This window comes from Andrographis paniculata, unplaced genomic scaffold, assembly GCF_009805555.1.
Source record: "Andrographis paniculata isolate CXL003 unplaced genomic scaffold, ASM980555v1 Contig32END, whole genome shotgun sequence".
Classification (NCBI taxonomy): Eukaryota; Viridiplantae; Streptophyta; class Magnoliopsida; order Lamiales; family Acanthaceae; genus Andrographis; species Andrographis paniculata.
In genome coordinates this window covers 6,988,915-7,012,855 of record NW_026137565.1, presented here as the reverse complement: position 1 = coordinate 7,012,855, position 23,941 = coordinate 6,988,915, and the positions used below count along the sequence as shown (strand labels likewise).

Here is a 23,941-nt window from a genome sequence, read left to right as displayed (position 1 = left end):
TCGCCTCTCCAGAGTTCACAAATAATTTATGGAATGGCTAAAAGATAATTTATCGATTAAATACCAAATCCTAACTGACAGACGAAATTGATCAGCAAACCCACCAAAGCAGTGTGTTTGGCAATTCATCGCTTATGTTTTATATTTATAATTAAAATATATTAATTGTTTAATGTGGACCTAGCCCGTCTTAATGACTGCAAATTGAATAGAAATAATTGAGTCGTGGGGCCGTTGTCAAAGTCGCGGGTCCATTTCAACGCTTTTTGGCGACGCTGACGAATAATCTTTATCTTCAGCAAAATTGTAAAAAGCCAGACAAACCTAATCCGGAATGATTGTTTGTTTGTACGAGACGCTGACTGATTTTGACTTCGACGTCTGTAGGTGTCACTGTCAGTGTACTGCTAGGCCGAGATCGAAGAGAAAAGGACTTCTGTTCGCCATTAGAGCTGTAGTTTGCTCATCTTCGTTTCTCTGGGCTTTGATTTCTCTACTTGATTAGTTTATCTGAGATACTTGCTTGAGTTACCATGCCTTTCCGATGTGGGATGGATGCGATTTCCAGTTTCAACTATTTTCGCCTGATCTGGTTGTGTCTGAAGGAATCTGATTCCGAGTTTGGGAGTTTGGGATGGATGCCTTTTGTTTTTATTCATTTTATAAAATCTGATTTTAGAGTACTTCCTCGGTTTTTTTAGTTTTGTTTGTTTGTGCTTTGATTTCATTCTTGTACCATACCTTAGCAGAACGGCCCTAACGTTTGATACTCATTGGAGAAAATTTTGTAAGGCAGCTAGTGAATCTTGATTTTTTTTTTTGAATTAGGTTTGAATTTAGGTTATGATACCTTGTTGATTGGTCGAAGTGTTAAATGAATGGATTTTAGGTGAATCTAGTATTTTGTATTATAAGGGGTGAAGTGCGTGGATAGTCAAAATCCTTAAATGCGACTTCTAATTCAAGCCAATTGCCGAAAGTTCAGCCTTTAGCTAACACGTATCAGTTGCCACCTGTTGCTGTCAAGGGTTCTGAGGTATCCATATTGTTTACATGCTATTCATTGCAGAGACGACACGCATATTTAATGGATCGTGTAATGTAGATGATAATGGTCACCTGATTTAATTGTTGGGAAGTTATTAAGAGTGAGTCGATAATTATGGAAGAGTTACGGAAAATATAAAAAGTGTACTATCCTCTCACACTGACAGTTAAGTTTCAATGAAGCCATGTAATCCACTGGAGTCGGTTGGTGCTCTAGAGTTTTGTTCGCCCACAATCTTGAGGTGGATACGTAATCAAGTATATTCTTTGATACAATAGATTGTGCTTGTGATGATCTTGCACTAGTTTTCATAAATATTAGCAAATCAACAATTAGCAATGGTTGCTACTAGATTCCCTACTTTTTTAATTTATTCAATCCAATGATTTCTCATTTGTGCATCTAATATAGCATCGATGTATGGATGCTTCATTAATGGTATTTTTTTTGTTTATTAATGTCTATAATTATCATGCACACATGGAAGTGCTTGGCGGTGCAAAGTAAGTGCCTAGTTGCCAACAATGTCGAATCTTTACTAATTTCACCATATAGCTTAATATTTAGTTAGAATTGAAATTAACTCGTCGAACTTTGAATGCCAAAAAGCTGTCAGTTCCCTGCGAGTTTCCTGTGAAAGGCTGGTGTATCCGTGGGGAATCTTGTAGGTCCTTCATTCCGATAAAAGGCGGGGTACTCTTAACGAGATAGGTTAATATTATTGTTCTAATTGATATAGTTGACCTAATCAAACGTTAATATATGTAAACTTTATAAGTCTCACCAGAAGATCATAATATCTTGTTTTTCTGTGGCAGCTTCTTCACGTGACTTTATTCAACCACAACAAAGTTGTGGTAACATTAATTTTAGGTATGCTTCTTCTTCCTTTGCAAATGTTCCTTTATTTGGGAAACGTGGCACAAAGGGAATGCTTAGCAAGAGGAAACATAATGCTTAATAATTGTAGCATTGTTGATGTTTTGAATTCTCATTCAAGCATAAAAATTGGTTCATGCTTTTGCAGAATTAGTGCTGCATCATCTTCTTTGCAAGGGATTTCAAAGGTTTTTGGTTCTTATAATTATGAGCCATCAACCCATTCATTCCATCCCATGATACTACACGAAATATGTTGTTGAAGGAAAATAGTTCCAAAAGCTTTCCTAAACAGGGTTTATCTATTTGAAGTAGCTCACAAATTAAGGTTAGTATTACTCGCTACGAGGAGAGTTTATGTCCTATTCTTGTGATTATTATGAAAGATAATGCATTGAACGCATTGATTTTATATTTGATATGCTTGGACAGAGATTGGATCTGAAGGTTGATGGAAGGAGCGCACAGAAAGACTTTGAGGCTGCACCTGCTGTGCATGTGAAAGAACTGCCGGAACCTGCTTGGTCTAAAGACCACTTGAGAAAGGACAACTTCAAACTACTTGTGCAGAAGTCGGTTGAAAAGGTTCTCGCCTTGTTCCAACCTTATAATGTTCCTATTCCCAGCTCAAGTGAGGAAATTAAAAAGTTTATTGGCTCATTTTGGGTGAAACTTGAAAAGCTAGTTGAGGTCAGTCGCTTTGCTGAATGGAGGTTATGCTAACTAAGTAACTATTTGTTATTAGTGATTATCAGTGTAATTATCCTTTTGATTGAAGTTTGGGTTATTGACGTTGCAGGATCATAGTAAGATATAGCGGGAGCCTTGAGATTTCTGGGGGACAAGTTTGTACATAATCTTTACCTGACCTAAAGTAAATTTTTAACCTTCTTTATGGGCATTACTTAATTTTTGGGGGATCAAACCTAGGGCAGCTTGTTAAAATGGGACTGCCGTGTTCAACAATGCTATGTTTTGGAGGAAATTTGGATTTCAACATGGCAGAACATAATAACCCTTCTTTATGGTATTTTTTTCTGTTTAACAATGTTATGTTTTGGAGGAAATTTTACTATTTGGACTCTGCGTTTCCCGAAAAAAATACATTTTTTCTTCTCACAAAACATCTTATCAAACATTATTTTAATACCAAACTCAAACCAAAATTTTACCAAACTTATCAAAAGAAACATACCCTTAATGTCTATAGTTATCATGCGCATATGTAAGTGCTTGACAGTGCAAAAGAAGTGCCAACAATGTCCAATCGCTGCTAATTTCACCCTAAAGCTTCAGATTTATTAGTTGAATGTGATATTAATCACACTTGTCTGACTTTAGCAGTGCCAAAAAGCTGCCAATTCCCTACGAGTTTCATGCAAAAGGCTGGTGTATCCGTGGGGAATCCTTTAGGTTCCTTCATTCGGATAAAAGGGAGGGTACAATCAACAAGATAGGTATTTATTATTTTTCTAATTGAAGCATTCAACCTAATCAAATGTTACATAATATATGTAAGCCTTTATTCAATTCTCAAACGGAAAATCATAATTTCCTGTTTTACTGTGGCAGCATCTTCAAGTGACACTATTTAACCATAACAAAGTTGTGGTAAATTTAATTTCAAATATGTTTCCTCTTCCTTTGCAAATGTTTCTTTAATTGGGAAATGTGGCACAAAGGGAATGCTTAGCAAGAGGAGACATAATGCTTAATAATTGTAGGATTGTTGATGTTTTGAATTCTGATTCAAAAATAAAAAGTTGGTTCATGGTTTTGCTGAATTAGTGCTGCATCATCTTCTCCGCAAAGATTTCAAAAGTTTTTGGTTGTTATGATTATGAGGCATCAGCCCCATTCATCCCATCCTATGATATTACCTGAAATATGTTGTCGAAGGAAAATAGGTCCAAAAGCTTTCCTGAACAAGGTTTATCTATTAGGAATGGCTCACAAATTAAGGTTGGTGTTGTTCGTGATGAGGAGAGTTTAATTTGTGTTCATCTTGTGATCCGCTTGGACAGGGATTGGATCCTAAGGTTGATGGATGGAGAGCACAGAAAGACTTCGAGGCTGCACTTATTGTGCATGTGAAAGAACTTTTGGAATCAGCTTGGTCTAAAGGGCATTTGAGAAAGGACGACTTCAAACTAATTGTGCAGAAGTCGGTTGAAAAGGTTCTCGCCTCCATCCAACCTTATAATGTTCCTATTCCTAGCACAAGTGAGGAAATTAGGAAGTTTATTTGCTCATTTCGGGCTAAACTTGAAAAGCTAATTCAGGTCAGATGTTTTGCTGAATGGGGGTTATGTTAATTATTTGTTATTAGTGATTATCAATGTAGTTATCCTTTTGATTGAAGTTTTGGTTATTGACGTTGCAGGCTTATATTAAAATATACCGGAAGCGTTGAGGTTACTGGCAACAAGCTTGTACAGTAACTGACCCTGTACCAAAGTAAATCTCTAACTCTTCTTTATGGGAATTGATTTATGTTTTTGGGATCAGAATAAGATAGCTTGTTCAACAACTCCTAAATTTTGGGTCAAATTTGGATTTAAAGATGACTAAAGAAAATGTGGATTTATGGTACTTGTTCAATGAATTAATATGCATACTTTATGCTGCAACATGTTTTGCTTGTTGTGTTTATGCAATTAAGTGAACTAATTTTTCATTAGAAAGTTTTGTTAAATTTTCTTGGAAATTGTTTGTTGATGAATACTTATTTGCATTTCATGTGTTCTATGAATTTATTTTTCTACTTTTACTATTTTACATGATATGTATTTTTAGAGTTTTTTTTTTTTTTTTTTTTTTTTCTAGAGTTGAAATGATAGGATTCTCCTTTTATTTTTCCCTAATTGTGCAGAAGTCTCTTGAGAAGGTTACCTTATAATGTTCCCATTCCTAGCTAAAGTGAGGAAATTGAGGAGTTTATTTCCTCATTTTGGGTGAAACTTGAAATGCCAGTTCAGGTTTGTCGCTTATGTTATCTATTACTCCCTTCATCCCAATTTTTTTGTCCACATTATTGTAAATACAAAAATTTAGGTAAAGTATAATTAATAAGTAACTAAAAAGAAAAAAACAAATTATGTGGGACGAACCGAAATAGAAAATATGGACATTTTATGTGAGATGGAAATAGTAGTTAATAGTGATTATCAACGTAGTTATCCTCTTCATTGAAGTTTGGGTTATTGTCATTGCAGGATTATATTAAGATATGCTGGCCTGCCGGGAGCCTGAAATTTCTAGGGGACAACTTTGTACATAATCTGGTAATTTTTCTTTATTGTACATAATTATCGTGCGGACATGGAAATACTTGGCAGTGCAATGTAAGTGCCAACGGCCAATCTTTTCTAATTTCACTACGTAGCTTAAGATTTAGTTATAAGTGATATTAATCGCACTTGTCTTTTGTGCATTGGCAAAAACTGCCAATTCCCTGCGAGTTTCACGCAAAAAGCTGGTGTATCTGTGGGGGATCTTGTAGGTTCCTTCGTTCGGATAAACGGCATTATACAATCAATGCGATAGGTAAATATTATTGTTCTATTAAAGCATTCAACCTAATCAAATGTTAGGTACTATATATAGGCCTTATTCAATTCTCAACGGAAGATCATAATATGTTTTTTTCTGTGGCAGTTTCTTCAAGCGACTCTATTCAACCACAACAAAGTTGTGGTAAATTTAATTTCAGGTATGTTTCTTCTTCCTTTGCAAATGTTTCTTTAATTAGAAAACGTGGTACAAAGGGAATGCCTAGCAAGATGGGACGTAATATTTAATAATTGTAGGATTGTTGATGTTTTGAATTCTGATCAAGCATAAAAATTGGTTCATGTTTTTGCAGCATTAGTGAGGTATCATCTTCTCCCCGAGGGATTTTGAAATTTTAGGTTCTTGTGATTATGAGCCATCAACCCGATTCATCCCAGCCCATGATATTACCCGATATATGTTGTTGAAGGATAATAGGTCCAAAAACTTTCCTGAACAGGGTTTATCTATTAGGAGTGGCTCACAAATTAAGATAATGCATTGATTTTATATTTGATCTGCTCGGACAGGGATTGGATCCGAAGTCAGATTGAAGGAGAGCACAAAAAGACTTCGAGATTGCACTTATTATGCATGTGAAAGAACTGCTGGAACCTGCTTAGTCTAAAGGCCATTTGAGAAAGGACGACTTCAAACTAATTGTGCAGAAGTCGGTTGGAACAGTTCTCGCCTCGTCCCAACCTTATAATGTTCGTATTCCTAGCTCAAGTGAGGAAATTAGGAAGTTTATTTGCTCATTTCGGGCTAAACTTGAAAAGCTAATTCTGGTCAGTTGCTTTGCTGAATGTGGGGGTTATTTATTCTTTCTAAATTACTCTTATTTCTGATCATGCATAAAGTTATCGTGCCCACATAGAAGCGCTTGGCAATGCAAAGTAAGTACCACCAATGTCCGATCTCTGTGCTAATTTCATCATATAGCTTAAGATTTAAGTTAAATTTGATATTTATGTCACTTTGTCTGACTTTGGTGGTGCAAAAAAGCTACCAATTCCCTGCGAGTTTTACGCAAAAGGCTGGTGTATCCGTGGGGAATCTTTTAGGTTCCTTCATTCTAATAAACGGCAGTATACAATCAATGCGATAGATAAATATTATTTTTCTATTGAAGCATTCAACCTAATCAAATGTTACGTACTATATGTACGGCTTATTCAATTCTCAACGGAAGAAAACCATATGTTGTTTTTCTGTGGCAGCTTCTTCAAGCTACTCTATTCAACCACAACAAGTTGTGGTAAATTTAATTTCAAGTATGTTTCTTCTTCCTTTGCAAATGTTTCTTTAATTGGAAAATGTGGCACAAAGGGAATGCCTAGCAAGAGGACGTAATATTTACTAATTGTAGGATTGTTGATATTTTGAATTCTGATCAAGCATAAAAAATGGTTCATGTTTTTGCAGAATTAGTGAGGTATCATTTTCTCCCCCCAGGGATTTTGAAACTTTTAGGTTCTTGTGATTATGAGCCATCAGCCCGATTCATCCCAGCCCTTGATATTACCCAATATATGTTGTTGAAGGATAATAGGTCCAAAAGCTTTCCTGAACAAGGTTTATCTATTAGGAGTGGCTCACAAATTAAGGTTAGTGTTGTTCGCGACGAGGAGAGTTTAGTTCTGTTATTCTTGTGATTATTATGAAAGATAACGCATTGATTTTATATTTGATCTGCTTAGGCAGGGATTGGATCCGAAGTCAGACGGAATGAGAGCACAGAAAGACTTCGAGACTGCACTTATCTTGCATGTGAAAGAACTGCTGGAACCTGCTTGGTCTAAAGGTCATTTGAGAAAGGACGATTTCAAATTAATTGTGCAGAAGTTGGTTGAAAAGGTTATCGCCTCGTTCCAACCTCATAATATTCCTATTCCTAGCTCAACTGAGGAAATTAGTAAGTTTATTTGCTCATTCCGGGCTAAGCTTGAAAAAGCTAATTCAGGTCGGTTGCTTTGCTGTGGGGGTTATGTTAACTTTTTGTTATTAGTGATTATCAATGTAATTATCTTTTCGATTGAAGTTTTGGTTATTGACGTTGCAGGCTTATATTAAGATATACCGGAAGCGTTGAGGTTGCTAGCAACAAGCTTGTACAGTAACTGACCCTGTACCAAAGTAAATCTCTAATGCTTCTTTATGGGCATTGATTTATGTTTTTGGGATCAGAATAGGATATAACTTGTTAAAATTGGATTTCCCTTTTCAATAACTCCTACATTTTGGGTCAATTTTAGATTTTAAGATGACTAAAGAAAATGTGGGTTTATGGTACTTGTTCAGTGAATTAATGTGCATAACTTGTGCTGCAATATGTTTTTCTAGTTGTGTTGATGCAATCATGTGATAACCTTTTTTCGTATATAAAGGTTTTGTTAAATTCTTTCGAAAAATTGCCTTTTGATGAATACTTGTCTGTACTTCATGTGTTCTACTCCCTCTTAAATTTATTCCCACTTTCTTTTTTAGTTCATTCTATAAATTTATCTCATTACTAATTTTGGAATAGCAAACTACATTTAATTATTACCCTTCATTCAACACTTATCTACAACAAATATCACTACCTTTATTACATTTTCTTTCTTCATTTACTTTAGTTTCTAACGAAATTTCCAAAAATACCCCCGCCAATCTCTATACTTTTATCACTTTTTCAATAAAATATTTATTTTTCTTAGTCTTCACACCGGATCTAAATGGACTAATTTTAATGGACGGAGGGAGTATGAATTTTTATCTCTACTTTTACACTTTTACTTGATATGGATTTCTAGAGTTGAAATGATAGGATTCTCCATGGAGTTTTACTAATGTCTTGTTTTTTGTTCCCGAGATATGTAGGATAGTATAGTACTATACTTTGGAGGAAAGGATTGGATTATATAATTTTTGTGTGTTAATCAATACACAATTATCATACAATCCCATCCTATGAAGCATAGTAAACACACCTTCAATAAACAGCAAATGAACATGCTGAGAAAATACATTTACAAAGCTGGACAGCTTGCGAAAAAATGCTCTCTTGAACATTTCAAATTACTCCGAACTACCTCTTGGTGCTTAGCGGCATGCAACATGTTGATGTATGCGGTAGGTTTGATGTGAATTGGTAATAGTCATAAATTGCCTACTCTGATGCCCAAGTATCAAATATCAACTTAAATCAAGAACATATGAACTTAACTAATGGCAACCACAATAAAGTACAGTGCATCTTAAGTTTTAACTATTATAGTGATCGATTAATATATATATATATATAATGCCGTTTGAGTAAAAAAATAAATTCATGTTTCAAGGATTCAACATCTCATTTTGACATGGAGTAAAACATTTTTGAAAAGATATTCTTATATTTGGTAACAAAAAACAATTGAATCTTTAATTATTACCGAATCTTTTCATGTGTCCTTCTAGACCTACAATCTTGGCTTCTTCTGGAACTTTCAAGATTTGACTGCTTCACATTTGATCTTCTGGTATGGCCTCAAATGGGTGACTTTGAAGATAATATGTTGCCTATATCAATGTGTTTTGTTATTTGATGGTGTGTATTAACTGTTGTTTTTGTTGACTGGACGAACTTCGAATCTAAATTCGTCGTATTGTTTCTTCACTTTCAGATCATCTTTCTCTAAAGTCTGACTCTCCTGGATACCTAGAAGGATGGAAAATGAAAGTGAATCGCTTGATGAAAAATCTGCGGTCACATCTGAAGCCATTATCTTCGAATTGGAGCATTTCATTTACCTCACGTACACGTGCTTTTATATATGCCATTTGGGATCATGAGTGGATGCTATTTGGACATTCTAGTTTGGCTTATTGCAATCCTGTAGCTGTGTGTATGTAGCTTTCCAGTCCAGTGCATATTCGGACCATTCGGTAATGCTTTCCTTTTCTTTATATTTGTTGCCATTCATCCGTACATATTTCCTCCAGCATGGGGGGACATCAGGCTACCATAAATCTATTGCTGTTACAGTTGCACACAGAGCTTCTGATTCTTACAAAAATTCTATGGAATTGACACTTATATTGCAGGAGAGAACTATATATAAAGCAGTGAGACAATTTAATAATTTCCGCTGTTGAAGACAGCAGGCATAGCTTATACTTAACTACTAATGAGCTCTTTACGATGTTAAATTTTGGAGCACGGCTAACCTGCTACCTAGGAAATTCTTTTTGAAGATCTTTTAATAAATATTCTGAATCTTTCATCCGAGTTCTAAATCCCTGCTAGAAAATTCTAACCTTGGTAATATGCTAATGTAATTATATCTGGACATTCATGATGAATTCAACAAGGCTGGATGCTATAAAAACTTAACTGAGAGCAAATGGAATGAGGAAGATTGTTTCTGGTGCTGTGTAGGTTCCTCTGCTCACTCTATCGTTTTCATGTGTCCTTCTAGATCTACAATTGTGGCTTCTACTGAAATTTAGCTGCCTCAACTTTGATCTTCTTTTGCAGCCTCCCATGGGTGATTTTGAAATAATATATTACGTATATCAATTTGTTTTAGAATTTAAACCAGGGCTCTTGTTTCTGCACACTTTTGGATCATCTTTCTTCAAACTAACGTGAGTTATTGAAATCTGCTCCTGATATAAGGAAGCCGGTGGCGAAAAGTCTGTTGTCACATTGAAAGCATTGTCGTTGAACTGGAGCATTTATCCCAGGTACGCCTGCTTTTTTTTTTTTGATCGAACAGGTACGCCTGCTTTTTTTTTTTGATCGGACAGGTACGCCTGCTTTTACATCTGCAGCCTGTGGTTCCTGTGGATGATATATGAATATCCGAGTTCGAAACTTGTGGCAATCTTGTAGCTGTGTGGACGTAGCTTTCCCATCTGCTGCATCTTCTGTACATTTGTTATTGCTTTCTTTTTTAATTATATACACATTTTGTCCAGCGTAAGGATATCAGGTAAGCAAGAATCTGAAAGAATATGAGTTGCGGAAATGAGTGAATGTATTGATGCGGACAAGGTTGAAGATGTGGGATTCTCCCAAAAAAACCTACCTGAATTGCTGTGTCTGGACCGCGGCGGATTTCCCGATGCAAGACCTGTTGGGCATTTGTTCTTCATTTTGGCGGCTGCCCTGAAGAAGCGGCCGCCGTCGTGGCCTCGAGACAACCATGGCAAGGGAAGGACAACGTTGGACCTCAGCGATGCACACTTAACACAGGTGACCATGTTAAAGTTTTCATTTTTATCGTTTCTTTAAATTATGAATTCGAACGAATTTTATTCCGTGTTTGTATGCGACGGAAAGCACTTGCCAGTTAAGATTTGAGGGGAAAGAAATTAATTAATTAATTAATTAATATACTGATGCCACGTCATCGTGTAGCTCTGTGTGACTGTCTGATATAGTTTACTACGGACAATTAATTATTCAGGTTTGAATATTCAATGCAGACCTTAATGATTGCTGCATGAATAAATCAATTAATTAGCAAAGTCGTGCCTCCCTTCCAACGATTTTTGGTGTCGTCAAATAATTTTCAATACGAATCTATTGTTTGTACGAGACCATGATTTTGACTGACTATGACTGACTCACGACTTTGGCTGTCAGTGTCAGGTGCGGGGTATATAAATGCGGTGCTGACACTGACACCGAAACATTTCACACTGTCTAGACGCCTAAACATTTGCGTTAGCTTTCTTACAGGACACCGCCGCCGCTAGCTGCATTTCTCTCTACCCTACCTCCTACCCCAATGGCCTCATACCCACCGTCTCAACCCACCACTTCCGGCAAACGTGTCAGGGAGACAAGGATCGGGCATAGTGGGATCGAGATCACAGAGGAAAGAGCTGCTATTAGCCAAAGAAGCATTGGAAGCGGTAGTTTCTTCATCTTTGGTTCTCTGGATTTCTATTTCTCTAAATGTTTAGTTAATCCGTGATGCTTTGTCTCAATACAGTGCCCTTAGTTGTAATTTGGTTTTTTTGCCTCCACTTTCTTGCCTGATCTTGTTTTGTCTGGAGCAATCTCTCGTTTGTTTTTCTTCCTTTTATTTGAATCTGATTCAAGAGTTCCTTTGATGTTGTTTTTGTTTTGCCTGCTGCTTTGATCTATTTCTTGTACTGTGACTGATCTGGATATCTTAGTTGTAAGGCCCCAGCGTTTGACATACAATGGACAATACGAGCATGGAAAAATGTTTTATAACTTCTTACATTTAAGAAAAAAAACATGTACTTGCCGTTATTTACATAATGCTACAAGTTGGTTGCGGATGCCTTTCAGAAATGGGAATTAATGGAAGGATTGTAGGTGGATCTAGTTTTTTGGATTTAAATGGGTAACCTGTGTATCTTATTTCATACATGGGATAAACTGTGTGGGTAAAACTTCTAATTTGTTTCCTTCCACCAAAAATTAGCCCTTTAGTCCTACACATCGGTTGCCACCTCTCCTGTCTCTGCTGGAGACATCTTGAAGCTGTCGTGTTATAGCTATTTGTTATAGATACGACAACATCTTGAAGCTGTCGTGTTATAGCTATTCGTTTTAGATACGACAGAGACATTTAATAGAATAATGGATAATGCTTACTTAGATGTGATTACCTATTTGATTAATTGTGGGGAAGTTATTAATGGTGGGTTGATAATTATGGAAAATTTAATGAATATGAAAAAGTGATTGTATGCTCGGAAATTAAATAAATATAAATGAAGTCTCGTAATCCAATAGAGTTGGTCGGTGCTCTAAAGTTTTCATGACACAATCTTAGGGTGGAAAACTGGAAATTTAATAAAGTATAGTAGATTGTGGTTAGACAACATTGGTTTTTGCTCATAAGTATTAGGAAATCGACAATTGGCAATGGTCGTTGGCTATGGACTAACTTGTAACTTTGGCTTTTTTGGTTTAACATAAATATCCCAAAGATTTACCTAACTTTATGGAGTAAATCAAGCTGGTAGTGGTCCCACACCCCGATATAGCTCCTTCACGCATTTCAATTATGTCTTATTCAATATTTTGGTTTCACATTTACGCATCTAATATAGACATTGATCTATTGGTGCATCATTAATGGATTCTTACAACTCAAGTAAGTTTCTAATTGCCATTATTTGTATTTTGTATCCTTTTTAGCACTTTTTTCCCCCAATATATTGTTTTCTTTCTCTTTCTAGAAAATGATTAAAGAAAGCAGAGTGAACTTTGGAAGACTTTGATAAATATGAATAAGTGCATTATGCTCTCATAGGCTGAAGTTCTAGATAAAGTTGCAAAACTAGTTTAATGAGGTCTGAAACTTGTGATAATATTTATTATTTCTAAATCACTCTTATTTCTGATAATGCAGAAAGTTATCGGGACCACATGGAAGCGCTTGGCAGTGCAAAGTAAGTACCACCGATGTCCGATCTCTGTGCTAATTTCATCATATAGCTTAAGATTTATTTAAATTTGATATTTATCGCACTTGTCTGACTTTGGCAGTGCAAAAAAGCTGCCAATTCCCTGCGAGTTTCACGTAAAAGGCTGGTGCATCCGTGGAGAATCTTGTAGGTTCCTTCATTCGGATAAACGACAATATACAATCAATGCGATAGGTAATATTAATTTTCTTCAAATGTTATGTACTATATGTAAGTCTTATTTAGTTCTCAAGGGAAGATCATAATATATTGTTTTTCTGTGGCAGCTTCTTCCCGCGACTCTATTCAACCACAACAAAGTTGTGGTAAATTTAATTTCAGGTATATTTCTTCTTCCTTTGCAAATGTTTTTTTTATTGGGAAACGTGGCAAAAAGGGAATGCTTAGCAAGAGGAGACGTAATATTTAATAATTGTAAGATTATTGATGTTTTGAATTCTGATAAAGCATAAAAATTAGTTCATGTTTTTGCAGAACTAGTGAGGTATCATCTTCTCCCCCAGGGACTTTGAAACTTTTAGGTTCTTGTGATTACAAGCCATCAGCCCGATCCATCCCACCCCATGATATTAGGAGTGGCTCACAGATTAAGGTTAGTGTTGTTCGCGATGAGGAGAGTTTAGTTCTGTTCTTCTTGTGATTATTGTGAAAGATAACGCATTGATTTTATATTTGATCTGCTTGGACAGGAATTGGATCCGAAGGTTGACGGAAGGAGAGCGCAGAAAAACTTCGAGGTTGCACTTATTATGCATGTTAAAGAGCTGCTGGAACCTGCTTGGTCTAGAGGCCATTTGAGAAAGGACGACTTCAAGTTAATTGTGCAGAAGTCGGTTGAAAAGGTTCTCGCCTCGTTCCAACCATATAATGTTCCTATTCCTAGCTCTAGTGAGGAAATTAGGAAGTTTATTTGCTCATTCCGGGCTAAACTTGAAAAGCTAATTCAGGTCAGTTGCTTTGCTGTGGGGGTTATGTTAACTTTTTGTTATTAGTAATTATCCTTTCGATTGAAGGTTTGGTTATTGACGTTGCAGGCTTATATAAAAATATACCGGAAGCGTTGAGGTTCCTGCCAACAAGCTTGTACAGTAACTGACCCTGTCTCAAAGTAAATCTCTAACTCTTTTTTATGGGAATTGATTTAGGTTATTGGGATTAGAATAGAATAGCTTGTTAAAATTGAATTTCCCTGTTCTACAACTCCTAAATTTTGGGTCAAATTTGGATTTAAAGATGACTAAAGAAAATGTGGGTTTATGGTACTTGTTCAGTGAATTAATGTGCATACTTTACGCTGCAGTGTGTTTTGCTAATTGTGTTTATGCAATCAAGTGAACCAATGTTTCATCTAGAAAGTTTTTGTTAAATTTTCTTGGAAATTGTCTGTTGATGAATACTTGTTTGCATTTCATATAGGGTGTGCAAAATATTTGAAATCCGTAAATTCGATCCAAATTTACAATTTGGTTTGGATTAAAATTTTTATAAATTTTAGATTTTTGGATCAGTTCGAATTGGTATACTAAAAATTCGAACCAATCCGAGAAATATAATATTTTCATATAGTTTTTTTATTATATATTTAATGTTCTAATAAAAATAAAAACTCAAAATTATTAATTATATTTTAATATACTTATTTTAATTTATTATATATATATATTTAATGTTACAAAACAATTATAAAAATCTGAAATAAATTTTTAAAAAATAATAAAAAAAAATAGAATTTCGGATTATTTCGTATTTTTCAGTTTGGTTCAGATTTTTCGTTTTGGTTCTGATTTTTTTGTTTGGATTTCGGATTTCGAATTTTCAGTTCGGATCTTATTGATTTTTTCAAAAAATTCGAATTTTTGGATCAGTTCGGATTTGGCAAAATAGGAACCGAAATCTGAATACTCACTCCTAATTTCATGTGTTCCATGAATTTATTTTTCTACTTTTACTATTTTACATGATATGTATTTCTAGAGATTTTTTTTTTTTTTTCATTTTTTTCTAGAGTTGAAATAATATGATTCTTGTATGCAGTTTTACTCATGTAATTATAGTATTATACTATGGAGGATAGGAAGAGGGTTTTTGTGTTTTAATTAATGCACAAGTATTTTATAATCTCATCCTATCAAGCATAGTAAACATGCCCTAAATAAACAGCAACCGAAAATGCTGAACAAATATATTTACAAAGTTTGATAGCTCATTGAAAATGTTTTATGAATATTTCAAAAGATTTCAAACTATCTGTAGGTGCTTAGCTGCATGCAACATGCTGATATATGCGCTAGGTTTAAAGTTGTAACAGTCATAAATCACTTAATGTAACACTCAGTATCAGATATCAATTTAAATTAAAAACTTACGAACTTAACTAATGGAGAGCACCATAAAGTACAATGTTTCTTTGTTAAGTTTAAAATATAGTTTATATAGTGATCCATTCATCTATATATTTACACATGTAGAATGCACTTTGAGTAAACAAAATTCATGTTTCATGGATCAACATCTAATTTCAACCTCCTTGAAAGTTAAAACTGTCCAAATGAACTACATCAAACTGATTGTCATTTTTTTTAATTTTTTTTTTAACAAAGATGCTGTTAACTTATGCTGAATGGTGCAAGCTAGTGAAAATTTAGCACATTTATAGGATTTTAATTACACACACATATATAAAAGCCATACATCTAGGGTTTGTTTATTTCGAAAGATAGAATTATAGGTCTGTTCACCCAGTTTTTTTGAATTGATTGATTTTTTGTATGTGATATGGAAAATTATATTAAAAATATAAAATATATTATTTTAAAATATTATTTTTGGGGAATTGCTATTCTAAAATAATTCTTGCATTAGCAGACCCATGGTACATAGGTTATTTTAATAAATTATATAATTAATTGATTAATTAATATAATGTTTGTTTTGTTTGATTAAATATTAGATAAAGTTTAATTTGTATTTACTTTCCTTGATTATATCGTATGATTATTCTTTTTTACTTTATAATAATACACTATAATTTAATTATGATATTATCAGGATGTATAATTTGATATTGTTTTTTTAATATTTATTAAATATATTTAATTTTATCTTCAAAATTATAAATTAGTATTAGCATTATATTATATTATATTTTTATCACTATTAAGAATAATTTAGATATTTCATTAAGTATGATTATATTATATTAGGGGAATGATTGAATTAATTATCCTCTAAATTCATATTATTGTATGAGTTTGTAGTTACATGGTATCCTAATACATCAAACATAGATATTATCCACCAGAATAAAACACCCATAATGTACAAAAGATTTGAACATATTCACTAATAAAAATCTTTAGTCAGGCATGCAACATCATACTTCAAAAAAATGTGACGCCATATTAATTCTTCAATGTTAACTTTGAACATTGCAAAAATCAAATAAAACTCCAATGAACACTTAAACAATATAATAAAGTTATTGCCTGAGCACTACATAATAATGGATGTAGATTTATGTCAAAATTCGACAATCGTATAGGACTTACCTTAGCTTTGCATACATGGTTTCTTAAGGCAATCTTTTATCAAGAGGAATCAGTCATTGTATGGTTTGTAGAAACAAATCATCTTGAATTAGAAATTTAATAAATTGAGGGATAGAACAAAGATGGAAAACATTTTTGAAAAGACATTCTTATATTTGGTAATAAAAAACAGTTGAATCTTTATTTATTACTGAATTTTTTATTTGGTAAGTTATAATAAATATTTAGATAAAGCATAAATAATTACAAAGTATTAAATATTAAACAAGTGCAAAGTATTAAAATTTAGAATCTTATTTATGTTAAGTTACAATGGAATCTTTATTTAATTGATATTCCGAGCTTGATAGTTTTGTGCATTCATACACAAGTACGAAATATTAGAATTTTTCGCTTCACATGCAAAATATAGTTCACTTATTTATAAAAGTAAATATGTTGCGTGGAGTCCTACATTCACACATGAACAGATTTTTAAAACTCTGATTGCTTGATTGATATAATAATGTATTAAGGATTTAGAATTCTATATGTATTTCACATAATCCAAATTTTAAAATATGTAATATACTATAAAAATAAGCTGCAGTAAACAATTTAAACACATACATATTATGCATTTTTTATTGGGCTAACTGATTATGAAGCAAACAGTGCTATCTTTTTTTTCTTTAACTTAAAAGTGATATACAATTTATTAAATTATTTAACCAATAGTTTGAGTAGTAATATACCATTTATTTGAACCCTTTCAGTAGTGATTTGTTTTTTTCTTGCTTGTGACATTTGTGTAGTGTGTATGCATAGTTATATTTGGGTATGTGTGATAAGTATGCAGGAATTTTAATTATAAGTAGTTTTTGCATATATATCAATGTTTGAATAAAATCAATAATTGTGTTCATACATAAATACTAAAGAAATATATATAAAGCAATATGAAATTATTTTTCATCAGCTGGAAAAAAAAAAAAAAGGCTCAGTTAATAGATCAACGAGTTTTTGTTTATGTGTCAAATTTGGGTCACACCTAACTTGCTACCTAGGGAATTCTTTTTCAATAACTTTTGATAAATATTTGGGAATTTTTTCCAAATTGAAAATTTCTATTAGAAACTTATGAAGCCATTTTAATATTTTTTTTGAACATCCAGGATGAATTTACCAAGGCTGGACTTTAAGAGTACTTTACTGAGCGCAAGTGATGAAAGAGGTTGATTTGTTGTGCTGTAAGTTATCCTCACTGCAGCATGTGGTTCCATGGTTGATCCCGGTGTAGAAGCATGGCAATCTCTGGAAGGTTTGGAAAATGATGAAAATATTATTTTGCCGAAACTCTAATCCTCTGCTCTGTTCTTTTCATGTGTCCTTCTAGACCTGCAATTTTGGCTTCTTCTGGAACCTTAAAAAAGATTTGACTCCTTCACATCGATCTTCTGGTGTGGTCTCGAATGGATGATTTTGAAGATAATATGTCGCCTATATCAATGTTGTTTTTGAATTTGATGGTGTGTATTAACTGTTGTTTTTTTTGTCTGGACGAACTTCTGAGTTTAAATTCATCCTCTTGTTTCTTCACTTTCAGATCATCTTTCTCTAAAGTTCGACTCAGATGAGTCATCTGATGTTGCTCCTGGATAAATAGAAAGCTGGAAAATGGAAGTGAATTGCTTGATGAAAAATATGGGGTCCCATCTTAAGGCATTTTCGTCTATTGGAGTGGCTCATTCACCTCAGGTATGCGTACTTTTATTATATATGCAGTTTGGGATCCTGAGTGGATGCTATTTGGACATCCCAGTTTGGCTTATTGCAATCTTGTAGCTTTGTGTATGTAGCTTTCCCATCAGGCGCATGTTCGGACAATTCGGTAATGCTTTCCTTTCATTTATTATATGTTCCCATTCGTTCATCCATACATACATTTTTCCTCCAGCGTGTGGGGACATCAGGTGAGCTAAAATCTGCTGCTGTTACAGTCGCACACAGAGCTTCTGATTCTTATAAAAATTATGTGGAATTGACACTTTGGTTTGCAGGATTTAAATATAGAGCTCGTGTTAAATGTTCCCAGCCTGTTTTGGATTAAATAAATTTTGCAGTGTTGGAAAGATCCTGTGATGGATCGGGAGAAAATGACTTGCAGAAATGAATTGCGTGAATTGATGCGTACGAGGTAATTAAGATGTGGGATTCTCCGAAATAAACCAACCTGAGTTGTTGTGTGGTTGTGTTTGGACGCCGGCGGTGCCTGGAGACGACGGTGGCAAGGGAAGGACAACTTTGGACCTCACCGCTGCACACTAACACAGGTGACCATCTTAAAGTTTTCATTTTTATTTATTTATTTATTTTAATTTATGATGGGTGCGACAGTGGAAGTAATAAATAAATAAATATATATGATGCAACGTCCGAATACAGCTGTAACTGATTTCTGATTTAGCTGTACAGTTATTAGGCCCAGATTTCAATGTATATTTGTTGTGAATGCCCAACAATTTTTATTATTAATCATTTACTTATTTTTATTAATGGGAACTTGCCATAGTGCGTTGTTTGAGTAGGAAACCTTTTGTTTCCAATTATTTTGTTCACATTTATCCACTTCGATTTAATACTCTGTGTTCAAAAAAAGTTTGTGTAGGTTAATCAATCAATATATAAGATAAAGTTGGATGAAAATTCTAGAATAATAAACATTGACCAACATGGACTAATTGAAGAGAAATAAGTAGAATGTATCTGAATGTGGAAATCACAAGTGCCAGATTTATTCATAATTATTCGTCGGTGCACTCGACTTATTCAAATCTTTGGTTGAGATTAAAGCCAAAATAGGAAATACCACCATATACGTAAAGCATACAATATGACTACTAACCTATATATATGAGATAAAAATCCACACATGTCATAATAGGCATTTTGATGGAGGCATTGTCTTGTCAGCAAATAACCAATTCATTTAATTTTTTTCCAAAAACCTATAGCTTCTAAAAATACTTTTGTATATAAGAAAATTTGGCTTGTCAAGCTAGCACAGTCGAGCAAAATATGAAAGTACCCATATCTTACACACATATATATATATATATAGACACACCGGGGATAACTTACTTCATCACATTTCTGCAGTTTCCTTTCATGAGAGTAGGAGACTTTTGGCTTCATCAGCATTCTTAGCTTTGAGGCTTTTTCCGGTATGTGAAAACCTGAATATAAGAATTACGACCCCAAAAATGTTAACAGATTATTTACATAGTACAGTAGGGTAATATTTGCTGCTTGTGAGTATTGCGCTAAAGAACCAGCCATCTACCAAATCAAAGAGCCTGAGATAATATGAGAATAAAGATAGCTAGCACACAAAAAGGCAAACTTCAGGGTACAAATTCAGCAATTGTAGTCTATTGGCTTTCTTATAAATAAATCATTTAAAAGAAAAAAAAACAAAAAAAAACAAAAAGGATAGAAAATTGAGCCATTCATATATCCCAAGAGAATAAACCTTACCAGATTTTGCTTACTAAAACTAGAACGAATTTCCCCCAACAACAGATGCTCATTCAGTTGCTGCAACTGATTGTCACTTGAATTTAAGACTGTAAGATTGTTCTGGTTGTTCATAAGATCACAATCTTTTACTATTAGCATTTCAATTTCATCAGCCTGTGTGGATGTTTGCATGGCAACATACTGCAAGAGATGCAGACTTAAACCATCACAAATTTGTATCGGCTTTGGTGTGGAGAAGAAAATATTTGAGTGCAGGAAATTACCTGACATAAGTGCCCAACCGATGTTTTAGTACTGCAGCAGAGGTATGGCCTTTTCAAGTGGGGAATGTTATCCTTGAGCAACGAAACAAGTTTAAGACTAACTTTTAACTGTCCAATGAGATGAAAACTTATCAGTTTCATAGCTCAGCAAGGATATTAATACTGAGAGAAAAAAACCATCCCTAAATTTCCATAATGAAATGAAAATAATCAATATTTTTCACCTCATTGTTTTCATTTAAAGATTCGAGATGATTTACTAGCTTTGCAATCCGGTTATTCCTGGAAAGTTTGCCACCAGCCCAACCAATCCCACCATGGCGGTTATTACTGCGCAAACCACCTCTTCCCCAGGCAAGATTTTCAGCGCTGCTAATTACCGCAGGTGAAGCACCAAGTAGTTCTTTGTTGGCTTCTCTACCATTACCAGCATTGTTTCCATCTGCACGGGATCCGGATGCTTGTTGTGAAGCCCGAGCTCCCCTTGATCTTTTATATCTTTTAAATTTTACTTCAGCACAACGTTCATCAGCAGACGATGAATCCTTGCCACCATCATTTGTATGAGCTCCTTCCTCTTCTTCAGATCCATGGTTTTCAGCAACTTGATGGTTTCGGCGGCCCCTCAAGTTTCTATAATTGTTCTGCCTCCTTATAATCGAGGCTGCAGTGAGCCTGGCCGAGGTTCTTTTCTTTCCCAGTGCTTCTGCTTGTCGACGAAAAGTTTGGGCAATTGAAGCTTGAATCTGTTAAACAAATGAAATATTATTAAGACGATGCAGCTCCAAAAACAGGCATCATTTCATGAGTGATACTTTTGCTATGGAAAACTGATAATTATTGTCCTTAAAAAATAAGACAAAACTCTTGTAATTTCACACTACTGAAAAAGTTGAGTTAATGGCATGACAATTGAAATAATATTTAACACTGGGAGATGTTACCTGCTTATAGCGAGCCTTCTCCTCTTCATGAAAGGCCAGTTCCTATAACCACAATAGATCATTTTGAATGAACAAATACAATAAAACAAAAGAAAACAAATTCCATAACTACTACCTCTTCCTCATATTTATCAATGTCTGGATATAGAGCGGCAATCAAAGCATCAAAGTTTGGATCATCTCTCAGAGAACGGCGACTAGCACAATGTGTTCGGCAAGCAGGGCATTCATTATTTCTGCATGCAAGTCAATAGTAGATCAAAGGACAGAATAAATCAATTTCTTGTTAGTACATAAGTTCCAAGTACCCTAGGCGCATAGATTTGTCAATGCATTCTCTGCAGAACCGATGCAAGCATTCCATAACTGTCCTTGTCTTCCTAATGATACCTGTCCATAAAATTTCAAAAAGCATGCATTACACTTTTTTAAACAAAAAGGGAGAACTAATGTCCACAATAGATTTTGATTGCATAAATCCCTGTGCTTGTAATATTGGAGAATCAGACCTAGACATATTGGACACTGCACTTCCTTCCGTATTTCTCCTAACTTCACAGCAATAAATCTGAAATCAACAGCATCCACATGTTAGAGTAATTCATACTAGTTGCAAGCAAAAAGATGCTAAACCTTACAAAGCTCTCAGGGACTGACTACAATTCAGCATGTCAATGACGAAAACTATCATAAGCCCAAAAATAAACACCAGAGCTTGTAAAAACAGACATTTTACGCACTGTGGAAATAAATAAAGCAGTTGCTTTGATGGAGGTGACTAAGTACATCCAATTAGACATAACTTTTTTTCCACATTGTAGTACTCGTACATGTAAATTAGAAGTGAATATTCTTCAATTAAAATCATCATCAATTCACAAGACACACTCTCCCCATTCTACCTTAGATAAAATGAGGTTGGAACATTCCAGAAAACTAAACTGGGGATCGATGAATGAAATTTGGCACGTGTCTAATATTTAACAGAAGAACAGCATGACAAGTTGGTTGGTGCCCACAATTTGGAAACTACTCTACCATAAATACCTCATACCATTAAGAAGTTCAGACTTCCAAAATTACACTTTCGATTGATTATAAAGAAGACCCAAGGTATTCTGGCAACCAAAATAAAACATCCTGAATAAAGTTCGCCAAAATGCACCTTGATGAACCACTCCTTGTAGGAACAGCCATGTTCAAAATATCCACCTTATACCAGCCAAACATATGGGGCAAATCTAAAGTTACTATTATGAGGATAATTAGTTACGTGTTACTTTGAAGATGGAATCCAGCAAAGACTCCTGGTCATTCAACAACTCGAATTGCCATAGTATATGTCCACTGAAAACTCTACAGCGCTACTTTGATCAAGCTCCTTCTTACTCCTTAACAATATATGAGCACAGAATATTTTATTTTGACATTATGGATCACAATATCATGATAACCACTAAGGAAGACAACCCTCAATGATCTATTACAATTACATCACAATCATAATATTACCTTAATCCATATATGAAGAAAACACAAACAACCTAACTGTCGAAGCATGTTCTGAATGTAAAGGTAAGATGATAACAGACCTGAATATGCTCCATTACTACTAGTAAACCAGCAATACATCTAATGTCGTTCAAAAATTCAATTATGTGATGCAGGTATACTTCTGAGATGGCATGCAGCCCATTCAACATGGTGATCAAGTACTTACAGGGGAGAAACCAGAGTCACTGATAAGAGTACAGATTAAACTTCCAAACTCCTTTACCATCAAACAAAATTAAGAAATAATTCCATCAGAGGTTTAAATGTCTAGGATTTTCACAATAATCCGAAATACCCTCCCCAACGAATTATAAATAACCCATAGCATGGATCAATAAAGCATGCAAATCACAAGCTACACCTGCTCATCGCTCACACATCAAGATTCGAGAAACCTAACACTAGGTACCCGATTCGAATTACTAACAAATAGATACACTTATTTACGTATGTGAGTGGCGTACGCGAGGTGCGTTCGTCGCCGAATGGATGTATGTGCATATGTAAAGGTAAAGAAGAGAATAAATAGTAGAGCATTACTCGTCTTTCTCTCCGTCGCTAGATTCACGGCTCTCGTCTGAATCTGGATTAAAAACACGTAAATTTACAAATAATCAACAATCCCGATTAAAATGCGGACCGAAAGTCGAATTTAGTGCGACACAAAAATAACGTGTTCGCGTGAACGAACACACGAATATACATCCAAGCACATACCGCAGGCGTCCTCCTTTTCCTTCGTGTCTTGATTCTCGCTGCCTTTAAGCGAATCATCAGGTTTATCTGGCTCGAGCGACGGCGGTGGGGAGGGAGATGGTGTGGTGGTTTCAAGCGAGCGTTTTTGGGCGGGCATTGAGTTTCCTAGACGGCGATGAGCTTGGTGCAGACGACGGTGGGTGTGGCGGTGGCAGAAGTGGTGGAGAGACGAGTCAGCTTAGAAAGGGAGGCAATCGAGTGTAGCTTCGTCTGGGAATTGTTGATAGTTGTTTTTTATTTATTCGCTGTATGTGATCTGGGCTTGATCCTCTCCGGTGCTGTGTGTCCAGTTTCATACAGTTTCAGCTTGCCCGATACTGTATTGATAAAGCGCGATTTCGTCAACTTGAATTGCACTTTCGGCTCTTGAAATTTGGAAGAGGAAAAAAATAGACATTGCGTTGGGCTTGTTACGCAATTATTTCACAACCCAATAGA

The 23,941-nt window shown here is 34.8% G+C and overlaps 2 protein-coding genes and 1 long non-coding RNA gene across 52 annotated transcripts; 1 reads left to right on the top strand and 2 right to left on the bottom strand.

Annotated features, from left to right (window-relative positions):
* Positions 1-250: 250 nt before the first annotated feature.
* Positions 251-23,246, top strand: LOC127248089 (uncharacterized). Of its 50 annotated transcripts, XR_007838004.1 has the most exons (19): positions 251-1,759; positions 1,867-1,921; positions 2,076-2,255; positions 2,360-2,617; positions 2,727-2,801; positions 3,269-3,384; positions 3,952-4,209; positions 4,311-4,384; positions 4,800-4,905; positions 5,143-5,473; positions 5,585-5,639; positions 5,793-5,917; positions 6,010-6,189; positions 6,340-6,375; positions 6,700-6,753; positions 6,905-7,086; positions 7,180-7,336; positions 7,542-7,615; positions 9,127-9,487. XR_007838004.1 is itself a non-coding variant. In XM_051270265.1 (11 exons), exons 2-9 carry the CDS (start codon positions 10,473-10,475, stop codon positions 13,981-13,983), a joined length of 1,044 nt encoding a protein of 347 aa, XP_051126222.1. In that variant the 5' UTR covers positions 10,075-10,189; positions 10,424-10,472; the 3' UTR covers positions 13,984-14,027; positions 17,622-17,975; positions 18,053-19,001. The 50 variants fall into 50 exon arrangements, 6 of the variants coding, with proteins under 6 accessions (XP_051126222.1, XP_051126224.1, XP_051126225.1 ...); XR_007837998.1 differs by having other exon boundaries at positions 251-1,036; positions 1,536-1,551; positions 1,658-1,759; positions 6,010-7,086; XR_007837987.1 differs by having other exon boundaries at positions 251-1,289; positions 1,536-1,551; positions 1,658-1,759; positions 6,010-7,086.
* Positions 8,749-10,668, bottom strand: LOC127248093 (uncharacterized). Its single transcript, XR_007838016.1, has 3 exons — positions 10,534-10,668; positions 9,254-10,449; positions 8,749-9,161 (listed from the first exon to the last, which is right to left on the bottom strand). It is a non-coding gene; the product is annotated as an uncharacterized LOC127248093 (long non-coding RNA).
* LOC127248088 (putative E3 ubiquitin-protein ligase RING1a) lies at positions 19,214-23,737 on the bottom strand. Its single transcript, XM_051270264.1, has 10 exons — positions 23,465-23,737; positions 23,288-23,330; positions 21,703-21,761; positions 21,502-21,583; positions 21,309-21,429; positions 21,194-21,235; positions 20,474-20,995; positions 20,250-20,357; positions 19,984-20,166; positions 19,214-19,682 (listed from the first exon to the last, which is right to left on the bottom strand). The coding sequence occupies exons 1-10, from the start codon at positions 23,598-23,600 to the stop codon at positions 19,650-19,652; spliced, it is 1,329 nt and encodes a 442-aa protein (XP_051126221.1). The 5' UTR covers positions 23,601-23,737; the 3' UTR covers positions 19,214-19,649.
* Between the last annotated feature and the right edge of the window lie 204 nt (positions 23,738-23,941).